We start from the raw sequence: 19,969 nt of genomic DNA, 5'->3' as shown, positions 1-19,969 counted from the left end.
CAGAGGAGCGGATGGGCTGGTTTAATATCGAGCGCGATTTCGCAGAGAGTGACGTATGGAGAAGATGGATGCTTGTGATCTGGAGTTATTTATTCAAGTTTTACTCAATCGGTCATGGTGTGAGTAAAGTTGGAGGAGCGTGGCCATTCTTATCCTCTGAGGCTTATTTGTTATGCTGCGTGTACGGTAAGAAGAATGAGGATTGGCATCACCTGCGTTCACATACTTTGGTTTTCCGGAAATTGTAGATAGTCCTCCAAACGGTGTAAATATCCAAAACTTCTGTTGCCAGAAATGTCTGAAACGACGCGTGCGAAACGGAGTGTTCAAAGTGACGTACCCGAACTGAGGTCAGTTTCAAGAGCCATTCAGTTCATGATCCAGATGTGTGTCATTCCCCTACGCTTCGCAGCCATCCGCCCTCTCTAAACATGACGCGAGTGACGGACAGAAAAGCATGCTGTAATCTGAACGGTGCAGGGGGCCACCCTGGGCGGCACCGAGAGGTCACGCGCGTCAGCCTGACACGTGTGACCGCGTAGTATCGCTCTCTCGGCGATGACGATAGCCTGGCTAGATGCGGCGAAAGCGGCGCACCGCCGGTGCTAGGACCACTCCGGCGTGGTGATACAGTCGTCGGTGGTCATGGCTTCGAAGTTGACGCTTTCTTTGCGCGATGAGGCCCGTCACTATTGGAGCGCAGTCGCTCTCCATCGTTATCACTGAAGCTTTCAGTCTAGTTTTCACCATTGTTGTCTAGAAGTTAATAGTTCAAGTGGCAGAGACGTTTGCGAGCATTGCATCTGGATGGCAAGGTTGAAACGTTGAAAACGTTGAAAACGGTTCACGTTGAAACGCTTGGTGCGTGTAACAACACGTCTTGGTGATTTGTACATGCATGCTGCTTTAAGGTTGAAATGGCGCAAGCACGGAATGTGCATAAACAAATAAAGCAGCGATCTGTCAACCATTTCGATGTCGTATGTATTTCGGCAGCCCAACCGCGGTGTCTAAATTCCAGCATAGTCCAAACTGCTATTCCTACACACACACACACATACACTGTTACACACTCGTATGTGTCTTTAGTCCTCCGGACTTTGAGGAGGTGCACACAAGAGCTCATTCACGCTGGTCCACTCCCAGCTGGTCTGGACAAGCGGTGAGGGACTTTGGGCTGCGGTCGACCCCGATGAGAGGCACGGCTGCCGCTCGGCGTCCGTGACATGGAACTGTGCAGACCAGAGGAGACATGACCAGCCGGGTCCGTCTCCCTGCCGGGCGCTGACCGGTCACGCTCCCCGCCATCAGACACGGCTGGGTGGGAGGGTTCGAGCGTGACATCGTGATCTGCGCTGACCCCGGCGTGACCTCCAGCTGCTGGTGTACAAACTGCAGCCGCGTGCGCGCGCGCCGCGTGAGGCACCACCGAACGACTCGCGCGGAGTGGACTCCATTGTCCAGGTGTTACACGCCTCGCTGGTAATATTCGGTTGCGTCATAGTATTCGTACGCCGAGCACTTAAGAAACCGACGGTTGCCATTGTCAGGTTCTGCCTGTATTCAAATGACTAGATCTCCATCTTGATTCAGGTCAGGGTATCTTTCGGCGCGTGCCCAGGCCCACCTCGCTGACCCCTGACCGGTGCTCCGTGTGGCCGTGAAATACGCGGATCTTGGCCACGTCGCGACCCTATGAGCCCTCATCCCGGCTGCTACGCTTTCCAGTCCCGGTTGACGTCTAGGCCGTGTGGTAATAACCACCAGGCGCGTGGGAACGGGAGTTGGGCGGGAGTCCCCGCATCCACCCCATACCTGATCCATGTCCTGGCCATTTGGCACGCTACCTGTCTTGGACCTGGTGCAGACGTGGCCCCGCCGTGACGCTCCCGCCCACCCGGCATGAGGAGTGTCGTGACTGACGTGTTTCGCGACCCCTGATCGGTCTCCTCCCGTGACCCGGCAGCCGTGAGCAAGCTGACGTCGGTGCAGAGCCCGATGCGGCCTTCGCCCCAGCGGCTCGGCAACGGCCTGCATGGCGGCTACGACAGGGCGGACGGCCCGCGGCGACGACCCATGACCGCCCAGAAGAGGTCAGTACGACAGGGCTAACAGCCCGAGGCGGCAGCCCATGACCGCCCAGCAAAGGTCAGGGCAGGTCACGCGCTCAGCAGACGTCAGCACAGATCACACTCCTGGCAAAAATCAGCGCAGGTCACACGTCCTACAGAGGCCAGCGATCGCCACACGACCAACAGACGCCGGTGCAATACACTCGTGAGGGGGAGGTCAGCACAGGTCACACGTCCTACAGAGGCCAGCGCTCACCTCACGACCAACAGACGCCGGTGCAATACACTCGCGAGGGGGAGGTCAGCGCAGGTCACACGTCCTACAGAGGCCAGCGCTCACCTCACGACCAGCAGACGCCGGTGCAATACACTCACGAGGGGGAGGTCAGCACAGGTCACACGTCCTACAGAGGCCAGCGCTCACCTCACGACCAGCAGACGCCGGTGCAATACACTCACGAGGGGGAGGTCAGCACAGGTCACACGTCCTACAGAGGCCAGCGCTCACCTCACGACCAACAGACGCCGGTGCAATACACTCGTGAGGGGGAGGTCAGCACAGGTCACACGTCCTACAGAGGCCAGCGCTCACCTCACGACCAACAGACGCCGGTGCAATACACTCGCGAGGGGGAGGTCAGCACAGGTTACACGTCCCAGAGGCCAGCGCTCACCTCACGACCAACAGACGCCGGTGCAATTCGCTCACGAGGGGGAGGTCAGCACAGGTTACACGTCCCAGAGGCCAGCGCTCACCTCACGACCAACAGACGCCGGTGCAATTCGCTCACGAGGGGGAGGTCAGCGCAGGCTACATTTCTAGTGTGGCTCAGTACGGAGGGCGCGGCCGGCACGTGTCGCACACCTCTCCTGTTCTCCGGTTCCACGCCACACGGCATCGATCTGTGAGGCCGCGCCGACCCGGACCGGCTTCGGTATCTGCTTTCCTGTGACGTGATCCGTGATGTGTGATCATGGGCTTCTCCGGCTCGGTGCTGGCCATGTGATGGGCTTCCCGTGTGGTGACGGCGCCAGGCGGCCGACAGTCTCGCCGGCAACACCGCCGTCACGGGTGTCTCGAGCGTGACGTAAGCTGCTGCGGCGCTGGGTGCTGCCTCGTTATTCTCACTCACGCCCTTGGCGGCCGTGAACGGATTGAGCTATAAATTCGACGTGGTTCAGCCGTCTTAGGCCTGCACGTATTCTTGCCACGGCCACTATGAGAACTTGAGTTATTACATCGACGACTCCTGTGCTGTTGAGGGGATTTTATACAAACAAGGCTTGCTATTCGAGAGCTGCAGATACCTGCCGTACATTGGTACAACGTCGACGTGTGGTACATTGATGTAATCCGACGGAAGGGCGCGGCAGGGGTGATTCGGTGCAGATGGCTGATAACAATGGGTGTGGTCCACACGCTCTGCCGCCATCACTCGCAGCCACGGATTTTAGCAAACCCAGCAGACTTACTCGCCGTAATAAGCTCACCGTTAAAACTCGATCGTGAGGCTCAGCAATCTGGCCATTCTTACAGATGGCTGAGCTACGTTGGGCCCAGCGTTTATCACATGCCACTCGCGCTGTCCCGCCTGGGTTTTGGAGCAGGCGGATTCCATCAGAACTCCGCGCTCTCCGCCGTACCCCGGCCGTACGCCACGCAGCGGTGTACGGCCGGTGTTGTTTGGGAGCGGGAACCTCACGGCGAGAATGTAACGGAGCCGTGGGAGGCAGTGGCCGGCCGGCCCCCGCTCCGTCACTCCTCGGCCGACATGTCGTGACGGCTGGCTGCGGGCCGCGGCTGGGGCGTGGTCGCGGCCGGCGGTGGCCTCGCCGACTTCGTGCTCTGCCCTCTCCGAGACGCCGTTAGACCCAGCTACAGTTGGCTATCAGCTGGTCCTCCTGATGTCCATAAACTGGCCGACTCGGCAGCTGGTCGTTTGCTGTTCAAGGGCTTCAGCTTCTTATCTTGGCAGCGAAAAATATGTGACGTCGGAGAAATAACACATTAGTTGGTCATCCATTGTCCTTGGCCCTCGATACGTTTCCGCAAAGCTGACTGAGCTCTAAGGCGCTCCCGGCGCCTGAAGCAGCCATCCGTCATACTTGACAGACCCAATTGGTGTGAGGCGTCAGAGATAAAATAGGACTATTGATTATTTACGGACTCCCCTCGTGATGGCTGCCGTCATGGCCAGCGCTTCTGCTGGTGCGGTGTCAGGTCTGAGTCTGTGTCGCGTCTCCTCCTGAGAACGCTCTATTTTCTGAGCCCCCTTCGCCTTCGAATGAAGCTTCGGCTGAATAACGCTGATCTCCATGTTGCGAGGGTTTCTTGTTTGCTATGCTATCCCGTCTTCAATGCGTAGTACACGTTTGTCGCTTAGGATTGCTGTTTGAGAGCCACTCGGGGAGACCTGCGGTTTTCATGCCCACAAGGTCGTGAAGGCAAGTTAGACGCTAGGAAGAGGGCGGTATTGTTTTTGCCGGGACTGTCGCATCCAGACTATCAAAAATGAGCGGAGTCGATATGCATACAGCACAGGCTGTGACCAAACCCTCCAAAACGTACACAAAACATCCCCGCGGCCACAGCAGACCAGGCGGAGCCATGGTGACTGTCTGCACCTGCCTGCAGTGCCTCCACCGCCGCCTGCCGCCGGCCGCTCCCGCAGTCCTGTGGCCGTGCCGGAGCACGCCCCCCCCCCCCCCCACCCCCTCCGGACCCGGGGCACCATGTACGGTCTGCGAGGTGACCTCCGGCCGACCGCGCGCGCCGGGCTCACATCCAGCGCGCCGGGCTCGCCTCGAACGCGCCGTAAGCGCCTGACCTATAAACGAACGACGGTTAATTGTGTTATCTGATGGCTCGGCTCGCGCCGGACAGCCTTGGAAGTGTCGGGGTCGGCCGGGCCCGGTCCGGGGCCCCACGGGCTCCTGCCGGGTGCGGGTCACGGCACCACCGAGACGGCGCGTGGTGGGCTCCGTCACCGGCGGGAAGGGGGGCAGTTCTCCGAACCTGAATGCAATGTCTAAAGCGTGTCTTGGAATGAATACCTTTAAGATCTTGCCCCCCCCCCCCCTCCCTCCCATGCCTCCTAAGTTTTGGTCTCCCGGGGCGGGTCTACAGCAGAGTGGTAAAGAAGTTCATGAGTAGTGCCAGTCATTTGGCTAGCGGCAATATCACGTGATATAACTCCTGATAGCCTGTGTGACATCAAGTAGCTCGCTGAAACGCGAAGGGGCGTAGTTTGGTGCCCCCGGGGAAGACGCTCAAAAATGTTTTAAATGACGCCTGAAGGTGGCCAGGTAAGTCCAGTCGTGCGGAGACCCAAATAATCAGTGTACGGATCAAGAAGTCACACATCGTCACAAATCACAGCATTGTCACACCAGCCGAAGATTAATGTTGTCGTTATCCGAACTAACGATCAGGCTGTCGGCCCACCCATTCCACTTATCGGTCGTTCCGTGTATGCTATATCAAATGAGTGCCCGTGCTCATTGTGACAAGTTCGACCAGTCGGTAGGTGATTAAAGCATTTGTATTTAGCTTGTTGACATTCATGCGTTTAGGGCTGCATCTGCTACTCAAGGCGTTCCTGAATCTAGTACCAAGCCCCAAAGGTCATCACGAATGGCGGATATCCAGAGCAGCTCACACATCCATTCAACAGCACAATCGAGAGGCGCCTTGGTCAGGACCTCTCGAACCTTGACGGAAGCGGCTGTGATGACTGAGACCAGCCGGCCGTAAAAACTGAAGCCTCCGGCTGCAGCCCCGACAAAGGAAGACTAGCTTCAAAAGCGCTGGTCACGGCCGGTGGTGCAGAGATCGCTCGCTCTGTGCGGGCTGCCTGAAGGGCTGGACTCAGACGACCCCCCCCCCCTCCCCCCAACGCCAGCAGATCGCGAGGCCGGTCCGTGCGGAGGGAGAGCGGTCCTGGGAGCCGATCGCGGTCTGGCGCGTAACGTCAGGGATCTGCGGCCCGGTGCACGGCAGGGCCGCGCGGCGCCAGTGGCACGACACCGCGTGTTGAAGTTGGCGGGCGATCCGGCGGCCAGCCTCCTGCAGACAGACTGTTTTGGTCGTACGTTGCCACCGCTGGCGCCTGCTGCTTCTTACAAACTCGGAAGCTCGGCAGTTTGGACAGTCTGGCGCACCGAGCATGCAGCTTGCTGGGCGAACAAGTCCGTCCTCGTCCGGTAGCGTCACTTTCGACCGTGTCTCCGTGACGGGTGACGTCCGAAAGAATGACGGCCCGGACAACTGAACCGATGAAATGGCACGCCATCTGGACAGATAAACCGCGGGTATACGCTGAACTGAGCCCGGTTTCTGCAGCCACCATGACACCAAAGTGACACATGTGGTACGTGTCGGCGCATAAAACCACGAGAGCCGAATTGGCACCTAGGCGTAAATGTGGGTTGAGTAAGCGATCCCAGGCAGTCCGGCAGCAACATGGTAGACAGACATAACCTAACTGAGAGAAGGCTTCGATTCCGATATTCTGTAACGTTCTCATCCCTCGATAGCCCAGTCTGTCAGACCAGTCCGACAAAGCAGGCAGTCAAACCAGGGCGCGTGACGTGCAAACAGACCAGATGGAGGTAAACGGGCCAGGAGACGTGACAGAAGCACACACTGACCAGTCTGACCGACTGGTGGGCAGTCAGCGTCGGCAGCGGCGCGGGGGACGACAGCCTCCGGGGACCCGTCAACTTACGGCCCACCCACTCCCGCCGCTGACATCGGCACCGACGACAGACGGGGCGCAGCTGCCGGAAGCCGAGGTGTGACGTGACGTGACGTGACGTGACGTGACCACGCGGTGCGCCACAACAATGGCGCTCCGGGGAGTGCCACCCGTCACGCGCGCGCGCCACGCGCCGGCGGCCTGCCTGGAGGGGGGGGGGGGGTCACGGCGTGCCAGAGCGCCGACCCGTGACCGGGCTGATGCGTGTCGGCGGGGTCCGAGGCGGCGCGTGCGGCGCCAGGTCACGGTGTGTGGGAGGGGACGTGAGGCGTGATTCGGGGATGACGGACAAGATCACGGAGTCGGGACGTAAGAGGGCCGAGTGAGGCGGCCAGTTCAATCGGGCAAGTCAGCGTTGAGGGGTGCCGGTGTGGTCCACTTTAAGTGTCGACATCCGGCTGGAGGCCCCGAGGTAGGCAGCGCGCCGGTGGCGGCGATGGCGACCACTGCCTATTGGCACAGTCTACATTCAAACTCAGATTAAAGGAGCCAGATGGTGCTGTGACCAGATCACGAGTGCGCAGTGAGACAACATCCTCCACATCGTACTTGATTTTATGGAGACCCGAAGTAAATGGGAAGTCGCTGTATCCGGCAATCGACTCCTGAACCCGGCCTCTGAAACCCGGGCCATCCCAACACCTCGCCACTGAATCACCCACGTCTGCTGAGTCAAACGGCCGGAAGGTGTTTGAATGTCGCAAGGCGACCGGTGTGTCTTCAGCCCTCGGCAAACAGACGGCTCGATCGATATGGCTGCAGGGCTGGCTGGGCGTGCAACAGTCGCCAGCTGATAACGCTGCACTTGTCGACAGATGGCCTTACCACGCGGACACCACATGCCCTGCGCGAATACAGCAAAAGCGTCACGTTTATAAACGGCATGTATTTTCACATTGAAGAACAGAGACTTTTGATTAATTTGCAGCATAAGTTCCAAGCAATGTCGCTCAGAATTCGGAGTTTTGTTAGAGCACGGTTGATTGTGTATTGCCCCGGGTCGCTCGCGACGCCGCTGTCACCCGTCACTCTGGTGGCTGGCTTGCAAACTGCGCTGCGAGTGTAGCGTATGCATGTGTTCTTACCGCAGCGGCTACACCCAAGCATCCCCACTTACCTAATTAACTCGTGCACGGGCCCCGTCATAAATTAGGGACGCCTGTGTCTGAATGACCCGAAGGACAGATGTTGTAACGGTTTATTACCCATCCCATGCCACGGATGAAGGATATGTAATTGGTGTGGTAGTTCAGGAATAACAATCACATGAATAATGTTGGTGCATGGTGACCGGCATTGCCCTTAGCTGTGCATGACGAGCCATCGCTTGACCTTGTGGTGCCGTTCGCCACCTGTCGGACATGTGATTGAAAGCGTGCTGTATGGAGGCTGGTTATGATAGGGAGCGAAGCACCGTCCGTCACGTCAGATGTACGGACTGGGAGCTGGGTGCTGTATGGAGGCTGGTCATGATAGGGAGCGGAGCACCGTCCGTCACGTCAGATGTACGGACTGGGAGCTGGGTGCTGTATGGAGGCTGGTTATGATAGGGAGCGGAGCACCGTCCGTCACGTCAGATGTACGGACTGGGAGCTGGGTGGGCGCGGCGGGTGGGGTGGTGTTGGACTGATGCTTCCGAGCAATGCCACCTTTTACACTTACCTTGGTCGAGTTCACACCAAGGCAACTGCTTCTACAAACTGGCAATAGCTGACATGCTTACGCAAAAACAGCATATGACGGTGCTTTCCAGTGGGGAATCAACTGATTGCCGCTTTTGCCGTGTATAAAACGCTCACTCCATTTGCCTCTGCTTGCTGTCCGGTACGTGTGCGAGGAACATTCACTCAGCTTGGCACTCTACAAAACTCGGACCCTTCTTCAAAGGAAAGTAGATGCAAAAACGGGTGAAAGACTTTGAAATATTCATTTATGCCATGCATACTACACAACAATGACTGAAAATTTCATGCATCCAATCACTCCTGAAATCGCCGAAATTTTGACATTCCGTTGACGCCTCAACAAAGTAATGCGCATGAAATGTAGCGATGTACACAGGTCTTTCCAAGCATATTTTCTGTTTGCAGTCGTCGAGGAAGTAATCTAGGTGAGGCTGCAGACATACATAGCAGTCTGGGCGAGGCGGCTGACACACAGTACACTTTTGGTGAGGCGGCTGGTATACAGCACAGTCTGGGCGAGGCTGCAGACATACAGCACAGTCTGGGCGAGGCGGCTGACATACAGCGCACTCTTGGTGAGGCGGCTGGTATACAGCACAGTCTGGGCGAGGCTGCAGACATACAGCACAGTCTGGGCGAGGCGGCTGACATACAGCGCACTCTTGGTGAGGCGGCTGGTATACAGCACAGTCTGGGTAAGATTGCTGACACGCAGCGCAGTCTTGGTGAGGCGGCTGACACACAGTGTGGTCTGGGTGAGGCGGCCGACATACAGCACAGTCTGGGCGAGGCGGCTGACACACAGTGCACTCTTGGTGAGGCGGCTGGTATACAGCACAGTCTGGGCGAGGCTGCAGACATACAGCACAGTCCGGGCGAGGGCTGCAGACATACAGCACATTCTGCGGCGAGGCGGCTGACACACAGTGCACTCTTGGTGAGGCGGCTGGTATGCAGCAAACAGTCTGGGCGAGGCGGCTGACACACAGTGCACTCTTGGTGAGGCGGGCTGGTATACAACACAGTCTGGGTAGATTGCTGACACGCAGCGCAGTCTTGGTGAGGCGGCGACACACAGTGTGGTCTGAGTGAGGCGGCCGACATACAGCCACAGTCTGGGCGAGGCGGCTGACACACAGTGCACTCTTGGTGAGGCGGCTGGTATACAGCACAGTCTGTGCGAGGCTGCAGACATACGGCACAGTCTGGGCGAGGCGGCTGACACACAGTGCACTCTTGGTGAGGCGGCTGGTATACAGCACAGTCTGGGCGAGGCTGCAGACATACGGCACAGTCTGGGCGAGGCGGCTGACACACAGTGCACTCTTGGTGAGGCGGCTGTATACAGCACAGTCTGGGCGAGGCGGCTGACACACAGTGCACTCTTGGTGAGGCGGCTGGTATACAGCACAGTCTGGGTAAGATTGCTGACACGCAGCGCAGTCTTGGTGAGGCGGCTGACACACAGTGTGGTCTGGGTGAGGCGGCCGACATACAGCACAGTCTGGGCGAGGCGGCTGACACACAGCGCACTCTTGGTGAGGCGGCTGGTATACAGCACAGTCTGGGTAAGATTGCTGACACGCAGCGCAGTCTTGGTGAGGCGGCTGACACACAGTGTGGTCTGGGTGAGGCGGCCGACATACAGCACAGTCTGGGCGAGGCGGCTGACACACAGTGCACTCTTGGTGAGGCGGCTGGTATACAGCACAGTCTGGGCGGGGCTGCAGACATACAGCACAGTCTGGGCGAGGCGGCTGACACACAGTATACTTTTGGTGAGGCGGCTGGTATACAGCACAGTCTGGGTGAGGCTGCAGACATACAGCACAGTCTGGGCGAGGCGGCTGACACACAGCGCACTCTTGGTGAGGCGGCTGGTATACAGCACAGTCTGCGTAAGACTGCTGACACACAGCGCAGTCTTGGTGAGGTGGCTGACACACAGTGTGGTCTGGGTGAGGCGGCCGACATACAGTACAGTCCGGGTGAGGCTGCTGACATGCAGTGTGTCTGTCCCTGCAGCCGTGGGTGAGGCGGCTGACATACAGTACAGTCCGGGTGAGGCTGCTGACACGCAGTGTGTCTGTCCCTGCAGCCGGCGGCCGTACCACCACCAATCGACGGGTTCGCTGCACTCGGACGGCCACAGCAGCAACAGCGTCTCGCCAGTCGCATCGCCCAGCCCCACGTATGGCCACCAGCGCCACCTGGCAAACAGAGCTGCGCCACTCAACAAGAGATGGAGCTCCACGTCCGACTTCCAGCCGGCACACCGGGCGCCAGCGGCCAGCCCCAGTCCGACGGCCACCGTCAGGTGAGGCCTTCCCTTCCCTTCCCTGGCCTAACCTGACCCAGACTGGTCTGACCTTAGCTGGTCCGACGTGACCCGACCGGGTCTGAGGGCCCAGAGAAAAGACAGTGGGTAGCAGGAAGCAGGGAAGGTTGGAGGTCTTCTAAGGATGCGTGAGAGCACGTTTTGACAAACTGTTGAATATTTTCGCATGACAAGCCACGCAGTGCATGCCACCGGGGTCTGCGGATATCTTTTGTCACCGCTATATCACCGCATTTGCTCTGCATATGGTAACGGTCACAACCATTGCGGCTGTACGTTTAGAACTGCAGCTGTTTTCGTTTAGCGGGCGCACCCTTGGGTTACCCATTACAACTCACAGACCATCATATATAAACATGTCATCATCTCATTCTGGGCTTGAAATAATCATACGAGTTCCTCATTTGCTCTTGCCGTGCATATTTCTGTTATTTTCTGTAAAGTTTGATTTGTTAATTTACGTAAGCCCATCTCAATGCACATACTCTCTTGCAAAGTCCCGTGTCTCTTCGCCACCTGTCACCTGTCAAGTGCACTGGCTGCTGGTCCCCGGTCCCCCTGTTGCACCGGCGCGCCGGAGAGATCAGCCTCCTCGCGGCGCCTCAGCATGCGTGGCACGTGTTTTGTAGCCTGAGGCGGACGGGCCAGACGCCGCGGGGCCGACGGCCGGAGTCGTATGCCGGCACCGGGTACGTGCTCTTCGAGGAGCCGCTCGACTTGTGGCGACCCAACGACAACCGCGACGGCACGCTCATCTCACGGTACACGCCGGAACTTGTAGTTGAGCTGGCGGCCACCAGGGCCGACTGACAACTGATGGTTCGATTCAAAGACGGATGGTTCGAATTCAACGTGATCTTTCAAGCGTTCTAGCTGCCTGTCAACGTTCGTGTGAAAAGAACTTGTCTGTTCAGGGTAAATGCAAGACGGGTGCTGTACATCTGGTTTGTTGTCAAGATGTCAGCTGTCCGATGTCAGGACAAGCCGCTATGAGTTCCGAATTATTTAGAGTAATTTAGGTCGTCTTTAAGCGATAGTGCGAGATCTTCATTCCGGGACCAAAGCCGCCATGTACTATAGCCAGGCACCTAAGCTGTAAGCCATACCACAAAGCTTCATTGCATGCTTCTTACCGTACTGCTTGATTTGTCTATCCGGGTTCACTGTAAGACCAGCACTCCGTCGCCTTATGTCACAAACGTCACGCTCGTCCGCTTTGTTTTTCAGCTACCTGAATGCAATCACTCTCCACCAAATTTGCTGTTGCACGTGTACTATGCTTGTTGCTCCGTGACAACGGTTTGCGTCCAGCATTCGCTCACCTCCATGCGGCCGCACTTATGCCTGTCTGTGCTCAGTGCACGTGCTGAGATGTTGTGTTCTTCCAGACGTCCGTTAGGCGGCTCGCTGTCCAACCTGAACCGAGCTGTGGTTCCACGTGGCACGGGGTAAGTGAACAAGGACTAGAGCATCTGCCTTATCCAGTAAGAGCACTGAAAACATACGCCATACTGAAGGGCGATATAAGGCAAAAAAGGGAATTAACTAACATCGGGCGCGAACAAGGACGTACTCAAGGGGATTGCACCCGGAACCTAGACACGTATCTCCCATATCAGATTTGTATGTGTGCTAATATGCAGGTGGATAGATGTCAACATCTTAAAAACAAGGCACACGTGGCGTGGTTAACAACAAGTAGACTAAAGCTTGTGACGTTTTTGTACACTGGAAAAGCGCGTGCCCGTGGCGCTAAAATGTAGTTTCAATGCACATTTTTTAGTTGTGCCTCACCCCCCCACCCTCACCCCATCCCGCCACCTCATCGCGAAACCCCGCAAACGCCCCTGGGCTTGTAATCTGAACAACGCGCACGTTTATTTATACTCACCCAGTGATTTCGTTGCTCGATATGCCACAGCAAAGCATCCACCAGTGCGTCCCCATTCACGGCCTATCTGCTACTCTCGCTCCGCCTCGTCTCGCTGGGAGTGTGTGGCGACCGTCAGCCGTGAGGCCGGGACTCCCAGCCAGGGTGGCTGTGAGGCCACCGTGGCTGAGAGTCCCGGCCTCACGACCACCCTGGCTGGGAGTCCCGACCTAACGACCACCCGGGCAGGGAGTCCCGGACTCACGACCACCCGGGCAGGGAGTCCCGGCCTCACGACCACCCTGGCTGGGAGTATCGGCCTCACGACCACCCTGGCTGGGAGTCCCGGCCTCACGACCACCCGGGCTGGGAGTCCCGGCCTCACGACCACCCGGGCTGGGAGTCCGGGCCTCATGACTATCCGGGCTGGAAGTCCCAGCCCCATGACTACCCGGGCTGGGAGTCCCGGCCTCACGACCAAACTGGTTGGAAATCTCGCTTGAGCATACTGACACACTGCGACCGAGGTCCGCTATACTGGGTGAAAAAATAACCCAGCATGGCTACAGTGCTGCTACAAGCATCACAGCTTACCTGAATCTAATATTTGTGTATCATTTCTTTGGGGGGGGGGGGGGGCGAAAGAGCTCTCACCTAACCAACCTAAAGTCAGGAGAGGCCTGTGAGAAATTCCGAGTGAGACGCGAACCCAGTTGCAGAACAGGGAGAGAATGTCTGGTTTGGCCTCCTTTTGTTTTTTAATGGATGGGGGTGGGGGGAGGCGTCGAGCATGACAAGGCTCTTTCTACTTTTTAAAGGTTCCGAGTGCCAGTCCTTACTGATGGGACGTATATTATCGAGCATCCGAAAGGTCACTGAAGGCACGGGAGAGCTAAGCCCCTGGCGTTGCGCCACCCTCTGATGCCCGCAGCAGTATCGATCGGTGCCCCGCTGTGACAGAAAAAACACACCTGTCTCGGTGGCAAACCAACTGCAGGCTGCAGGCGCCGACTGGTAACAGCAGCTCAGGTGTAACCTGCCGCTCGAAGGCAAAAAGGCCTAAGGGCCATCAGGTAAAATAGCATTTAGGCCTTTTTGCCTTTGGACGGTAGCAATGCACTGCACTATATTAGCAAATGTCGGCTGCGTTCCCCGCTGCCACTTAAGGCAAAAAAATTGTGTCGGCAACAAACCATCCTTTGAGGTGCACACAGATGCATAGCTCGTTGAGTAGAAACCCGATCAAAGCGAATTAAAAGGATGCGGTTTATGCACTGCACTAGTCTCTAAAACGGTACTGAACCGGGAAACTCGGCACGAGGAGCTCTCTCACCAGAACACATCAGACTTGCGTTCAGTATGTGTTGTGAGCTGCCAGTCTGTGTTAGCATGCATCCTTGCCAGGTGAACCGCAAATGATTCTTTTTATGACATTTAAACTGTTTATTCCGTAGCCCGTTAACCTTCCGCGGCGGTCTTCGGTTGCGACGAGGATATTTGTGGAACGTTCATGCGCCGTTCACCCCCACCCCCAGTCTGGCTGAATGGGTAATAATCCACCTAACTGGGCATTTGGCTCGTAATCCTACCGACCAGACATGCAAGATGATGAAAGCCTGACACCGGCCTCGTACTGACATCGCTCTGACCTGCACTGGCACCACGCCACTGACTTAGAACCGGTGAAGTTTGTGCCAGCGCAGTGGTTGCTGCGCTTAGAGCATTCAATGGAGACGACAATTTCCTCACACCGCGATCGTGCCAGCAATGTCTCAGTCCAGGGTCTGCTCCTTCACCGCCGGTGGTGGCTCAGCACCTACTACCGGTCCCGCGGCGCCCGAATTCTGCGGCTGTTGCTCCGATTGCCGGCAGGGGGCGCTAGCCGGGGAGAGCCCCCATTGCACCATGTGGACCGTCTGTGAGTCAGAATTAGTTCATGCCGTCGCCGCGCCAGCGTCTGCCAGCCGGCGGAGCGCTGCAGGAGAGAGCGCCGGAGCCGGCCGCCCAGCCCTCTCTCCGGCCGGCAGAGCGCGGCCGCACTTTCGCCGGTCCGCGCGGCTGGCGACGGCCGGACAGGCAGTGGTGCTGACGGGCTGGTGGCGGTCTGACCCCGTGCGAAGCTCGACTGCGGGGAGTGTCGGCCGCGTGTACTCACTGGGGTGGCGCGGGAAGAGTGTCACGATGGGCGACCGGTTTAAGGAGTGAGTGCTTTGATGAGTGAGCGGTGATGGGATGCGGTGCCATGTTGGTGTGAGCAGTGATGGGATGCGGTGCCGTGTTGATATGTCAGCAGTGATGGGATGCGGTGCCATGCTGATGTGACGCGTGATTTGATGGCTGGTGCTATAGATTTGTTAGTCTTCTTTAGTTTCCTTACCTCGTGCCGCAGAGGTGTGCCCAAAAGTTATTCCAGGGGGCATGTTGGCCGAAGGACTCCCAACTGCAACGGCCTGAAGCCCCCTAAGAGAAGAATCACTTTCAAAATGTTTGTTTGGGCGACCCGAGTTTGGGATGCATGAAGTTACTAAAAAGCGATATAAGCAGGCCTTGCTGGGCTATCTAGGCAGGACTTATTTATTCCAGCGGGACCCTCATAATTCCGAGAGATTACCTCAGAGGCCCAATTTGAAGTCCACGGGTCATTTATGTTGATCTCTGAAACAAGACTTCGAAGAAAATGTGCCGTTTGCGCCGAGATTCCGGTGTATCTAATTACCTCGAAAACCTAAAACAACTTTGGAAGCGTTTTGCAGGCTGTGTGATTTCTTTGAAAACGTACATCCACTACAGACTTCCTCCGGGGATTCCTCTGCATGCATAGAACTCGTCTTGCAAGCGCGAGGATCCCGATAGATCTGAGTAAGATTTCACTCAATGCTCTAGAGTCGCTTTTAAGATTGCTGGTTCTCTGTCCGGGCCATAAGCCCTTGTCTGTTATCGAGGAATACCTTCATTCAAGGCTCGAGGACCTTCCCTGATCCAAGTCCTTTACTCCACTTCTGCAAGCGTTTTGGTGAACGTTGTGAGAACGCCTTCTGCCTCTAGCTGGATAAGACAACCAACCGCGAGAAACCAAAGACACAGCTCTTGTGATCCTCCCAGTTGCCAGCCTGAGGTTCGTTCTTGCCCTGTTGGCACTGATAATTCGGACATTGATCATTGGTGGTCCACGGCTGTGCTGCTGACGGCCTCCCCCATATAGCCCTTATCGGAGGGGCCTCAGCTGTTTGCACAGCTTGATATCGCCGAAATTTGAACCCACACGCTGTGTCTGGCTATAGGGTGACGTGTACAGAACGCAGGAAATACGCTCCAATAGGTACGACAAAATGGCTGCCATATTTTCAAGTCAGAAATAATAACACACCATCTGTGGTGACTGCGCTGCAATACTGTAAATGTTTACACATACCCTTTTCCGCCCTGATGACGTGTACCACCGACACATTCAAAACAGTAAACAAACCGTACCGCATCTGGATGGCTGTCCCCGACGACATAACGAGCTCAGTTCTCCGTCCTTCCGCAGCACCAAGGACATGTCGTACAACGCGGACGATGGCGTGCTGAAGATCTTCCTGCGCGGCCGACCCGTCAACCTGTACGCGCCGTCCTCGGTCCGGGAGGAGTACAACGTCAACGGCGCCAACCCGGCGCCGCAGCGCAAGCTCAAGCTGGAGTGGGCGTATCCTTTTCATGTTGGGCGTGGCCAGTGGAGGTCATCTCACTGCGTGCCGTCGGAGCTCCGAGAACATGGGCACAGCTGCCTGACACGACATCGCGAGATTGACAGGAGGAAGAACCACTGTTCGCTGCGTCAGCCGTGGGGCGGTTTCTAGCAAGCGCTAGGGCGCTCAGCAAATCTCCAGATGTACGCGGTGTAGGCACACTGTAATCTACGACCACTGTGACTATCATTCGTGGTGTAGCGGTCACGCTGGTTGTGCTATGGAGTGCAGCTAGCCGTTATCAGTGCCGTCTCGCGTCTAAATCCGTCCTCATTAGAAGCTATCAAGTTCGAGTGCCTGGGTAAACATGGCACCGAGGAAGGCTCAAGCAAAAAGTGCACCTAAGCGGGTCATGCGGTGTCTGCTACCCATGGTGTCACAGCTAAATGCTGGGAGCTGCCAGTCAGTGCCACGGCGCTGACGAACACCGGGCGTTCTGCCACAGGTGTATGTGCAGATGCTTCAGCACTGCTGGGTCGATACCAGGAGGAGGCACACTGTTTGCCTGACCGTTTCCCCATTCTGGCATCGCATCGACACATTTGGGATGGAGGCGCAGCTCACGGTCAGCGCTCGCCGCCAGCTGTGCCAGACTAGTCGCTGCTTGACTCACTGACGCTGGAGGCCGAGGCGGCCCGGTACGTGCGCACACTCGCGCTCGGCCGGGCGTGCAGCCGGTCAGGTGACGTCACGGATGTCAATGGCATCGCTCTCGTCCCGCGCGCCGACACTCTGGCCGAAAGCGCAGGATGTGAACTTCCTCAAGCCGGAGATTAGGATTTGCGTAGCGCTGCTATTAGGGAGGTTAGCATTGGCATTGTGAGTTCAGATAATGGCGCTTCCTTTCACATGCAGGGACGCGTAAAATGCGTATGGGTACACCCATGACGGGCGGTGCTGAGTTTCGCCAGTGTACACTACTATACTACACAATAACATAGATATAATAATCTAGTTAGTGCAAATTTTGGGTTGTAAACATAGGCGCTTACATCCGAGAAACCTAGCGCGGAATTCCAAAGGTGACTAGAAGTTAAGAACTTGGCACCAGGAAATTGTTACCAGTCGAACTGCACCATGTTTCGAACATGACTCAGTATGCCTAACCATGATGACATGAATTAGTGACTGACTCAGAGTGTACACACGACAAGGTTTATATATTGTAATATTTCGCCAGCCGTTGACGTTATGTAGTCATGAGCCGTTGATGTTATGAAGTTATAGCATGTCGAAAAGGGCTGGGAGAATCGCTGAGAACCAGTTTGACATCCTGTTGCTGTCATTGCCTTCCACCACCACGCACCGTGTCCAAATGATTTGTCAGACCGCCGAACCACCTTTCCTTAACTAATGACGCACAGTTACGGTTACCGCGGCAAGGACTGCCGAAACAACCTGTACCTGCTGCCCACCGGTGAGATGGTGTACTTCGTGGCCGGTGTGGTGGTGCTCTACAATGTCGAAGACCAGATGCAGCGCCACTACACGGCCCATACGGATGACGTCAAGTGGTGGGTATCCTCCAGGAGGTGGCCGGCTCGGCCCGTGAGGTGGCGGGCGTGCCGCGTCCGCTGGGCATCCGGAAGTGCACTCGGTCGGGGATCGCGCTTGGGGCACAGCCGGATGACCAGCGCTGAACCAGGGCCTCTGCCGATGGAAGCCGTCGAACTGAAGAAGAAACACGGCTTCCCTTTTTCCTCATGTATTTTCCTTCTTCTCGATGATGGTGGCGGTCCAATGCAGTTACCAACTCGTGCCGCGGCCAAGTGTGTAAAAATACATTTTCACAGGGTGAAGAACAAACCGGAAGAACCACCTGAGCCGCAGCAGAAAAAAAACGGGCTGCGATGTTCGTTCCTGAACTGCAGACGGGAACAGAAGCTCATGACTGACAGCCTTGTCTCTGCTCCCCAGTTTGGCGGTTCACCCGAACCGGTTCACGATCGCCTCCGGGCAGTGCTCCGGCACCAAGGCTGACGCCCAGGTGAGACAGTGCTCGGAACGGTATCGCGGCCAACAGCAACGCAACCGCAGCGACCGATCTGGCGCGACCTCATGCCTGCGTATAACACGGAGCGGAAAGTTCGAGGGGCTTCCAGCCAGGTGATGGCTTCTCTGCCCTCTCCGGACGTACACTTTGATCGTTTCCTGAGCTAGTCACCGTTTTGTTGCCAATGTCAGCCCATCCCCCTCTCCGCCCGCATGTCTACTTAAGATCACGTTATCGCATCATCTCGCTCCACCCTCTCCGCTCCACCCTCTCTGTCTGTTCACCGCGCCGCTGACTCCTGCCGGTCTTCGGTTGTCAGGCGCAGGTGCACGTGTGGGACAGCGTCAGCCTCAACACGCTGCACGTGCTGGGCGCCGGCGACCTCGAACGAAGCGTCTCGTGCGTCGCCTTCAGCCAGCTGGACGGCGGCTCGCTGCTGGCCTGCGTGGACGAGGGCCAGGAACGCACCCTCTCCGTCTGGGAGTGGCAGCGCGCCGCCAAAGTCACTGAGAACAAGGTGAGCAGATGCGCAGGGTGGCTGGCGGGCGCTGGAGGGATGGTGATGTAACGGGGTCGTGATGAACGCACAAAGGATGATGTGGGCGTGCTGGTGGTGATCGTGAAACGTTCTGTGAGATGGGCGACGTGGGAATATTTCACATCAAAGGCAAAAAAGTAGCAAGCTTGCCGGTAGAGCGATGATGGGAGGAACATTCTTGTAATTTTTGAAGTCGATGTCTAGCACGTGTAGCCAACGTTTAAAGACCCCTCAGCTGAAGACAACATTGTTCACCCCTTCAGCCAATTACTCATGTCAGCACCTTACTCGCCTGTTTATTAGTACCGTTTGCTGATGCGTTCAGAGTGGTTCTCAAGCGAAGCCGCGGAAAATGTACAGCATCCAGATCCGCTGGCTCGCTACCGCAACCTGCCCGGCACCCAGATCCGCTGACCCACTGCTGCAACCTGTCCGCCACTCAGATCCGCTGGCTCGCTGCTGCGCCGCCTCAGCGCCCAACCTGTGGAGCCCCATGAGGACCACGCCCTGACACGGCTCTCGCCATTCGCCGGCAGGCCTCTCTGGAGACGGTGGTGGACGTCCAGTGGCACCCGTTGGACCGGGGCGTGCTGATGACCTGCGGCCGTCAGCACGTCAACTTCTGGCTGCTGGAGGCTGGCTCTCTGATGAGGCGTCAGGGCGTGTTCGGCGGCCGCGACCGGCCCAAGTACGTCACCTGCATGGCGTTCACTGACACGGGAGACCTGATCACCGGCGACTCCGAGGGGCGCATCCTGCTCTGGGAGCGAGGTGAGCGCCTGGGGGAGCCGACGGCAGCACGGCGCTTTGTGCGACTTAGCAATGTTGCTAGTGGTTTGGCTTTTCTCGTTTAACATCTCGCAGCTTGCGATGATTCTTTTATCAGTTCGAGTTACAAACAAATGTTTTTATTGGAAGGGTGTTTTCTTGAAAATCTTCCTGAAGCATTCGGAGAAGATATGAATCAGATGGTGTATCAGCCCCGATC

At 57.0% G+C, this 19,969-nt stretch overlaps 1 protein-coding gene across 4 annotated transcripts in view; it reads left to right on the top strand.

Moving 5' to 3' along the window:
- LOC119104277 (echinoderm microtubule-associated protein-like 2) overlaps positions 1-19,969 on the top strand; it is a 58,421-nt gene that overhangs the window by 33,839 nt on the left and 4,613 nt on the right. For 3 of the 4 annotated variants that reach the window (XM_037227977.1, XM_037227990.1, XM_037227984.1), the window contains 9 exons: positions 1,967-2,093; positions 10,613-10,831; positions 11,482-11,613; positions 12,241-12,300; positions 16,252-16,407; positions 17,815-17,964; positions 18,368-18,437; positions 18,763-18,960; positions 19,518-19,752. In XM_037227977.1, coding sequence (XP_037083872.1) covers positions 1,967-2,093; positions 10,613-10,831; positions 11,482-11,613; positions 12,241-12,300; positions 16,252-16,407; positions 17,815-17,964; positions 18,368-18,437; positions 18,763-18,960; positions 19,518-19,752 — 1,347 coding nt within the window. The remainder of the gene's footprint in view (positions 1-1,966; positions 2,094-10,612; positions 10,832-11,481; positions 11,614-12,240; positions 12,301-16,251; positions 16,408-17,814; positions 17,965-18,367; positions 18,438-18,762; positions 18,961-19,517; positions 19,753-19,969) is intronic. The other variant, XM_037227998.1, reaches the window with a different exon arrangement.

This window comes from Pollicipes pollicipes, unplaced genomic scaffold (genome assembly GCF_011947565.3).
Source record: "Pollicipes pollicipes isolate AB1234 unplaced genomic scaffold, Ppol_2.1 Scaffold_2555;HRSCAF=2994_pilon_pilon_pilon, whole genome shotgun sequence".
In the NCBI taxonomy this organism is placed as follows: domain Eukaryota; kingdom Metazoa; phylum Arthropoda; class Thecostraca; order Pollicipedomorpha; family Pollicipedidae; genus Pollicipes; species Pollicipes pollicipes.
Note: the sequence above shows the minus strand (reverse complement) of the source record. Positions and strands in the feature narration are given on the sequence as shown.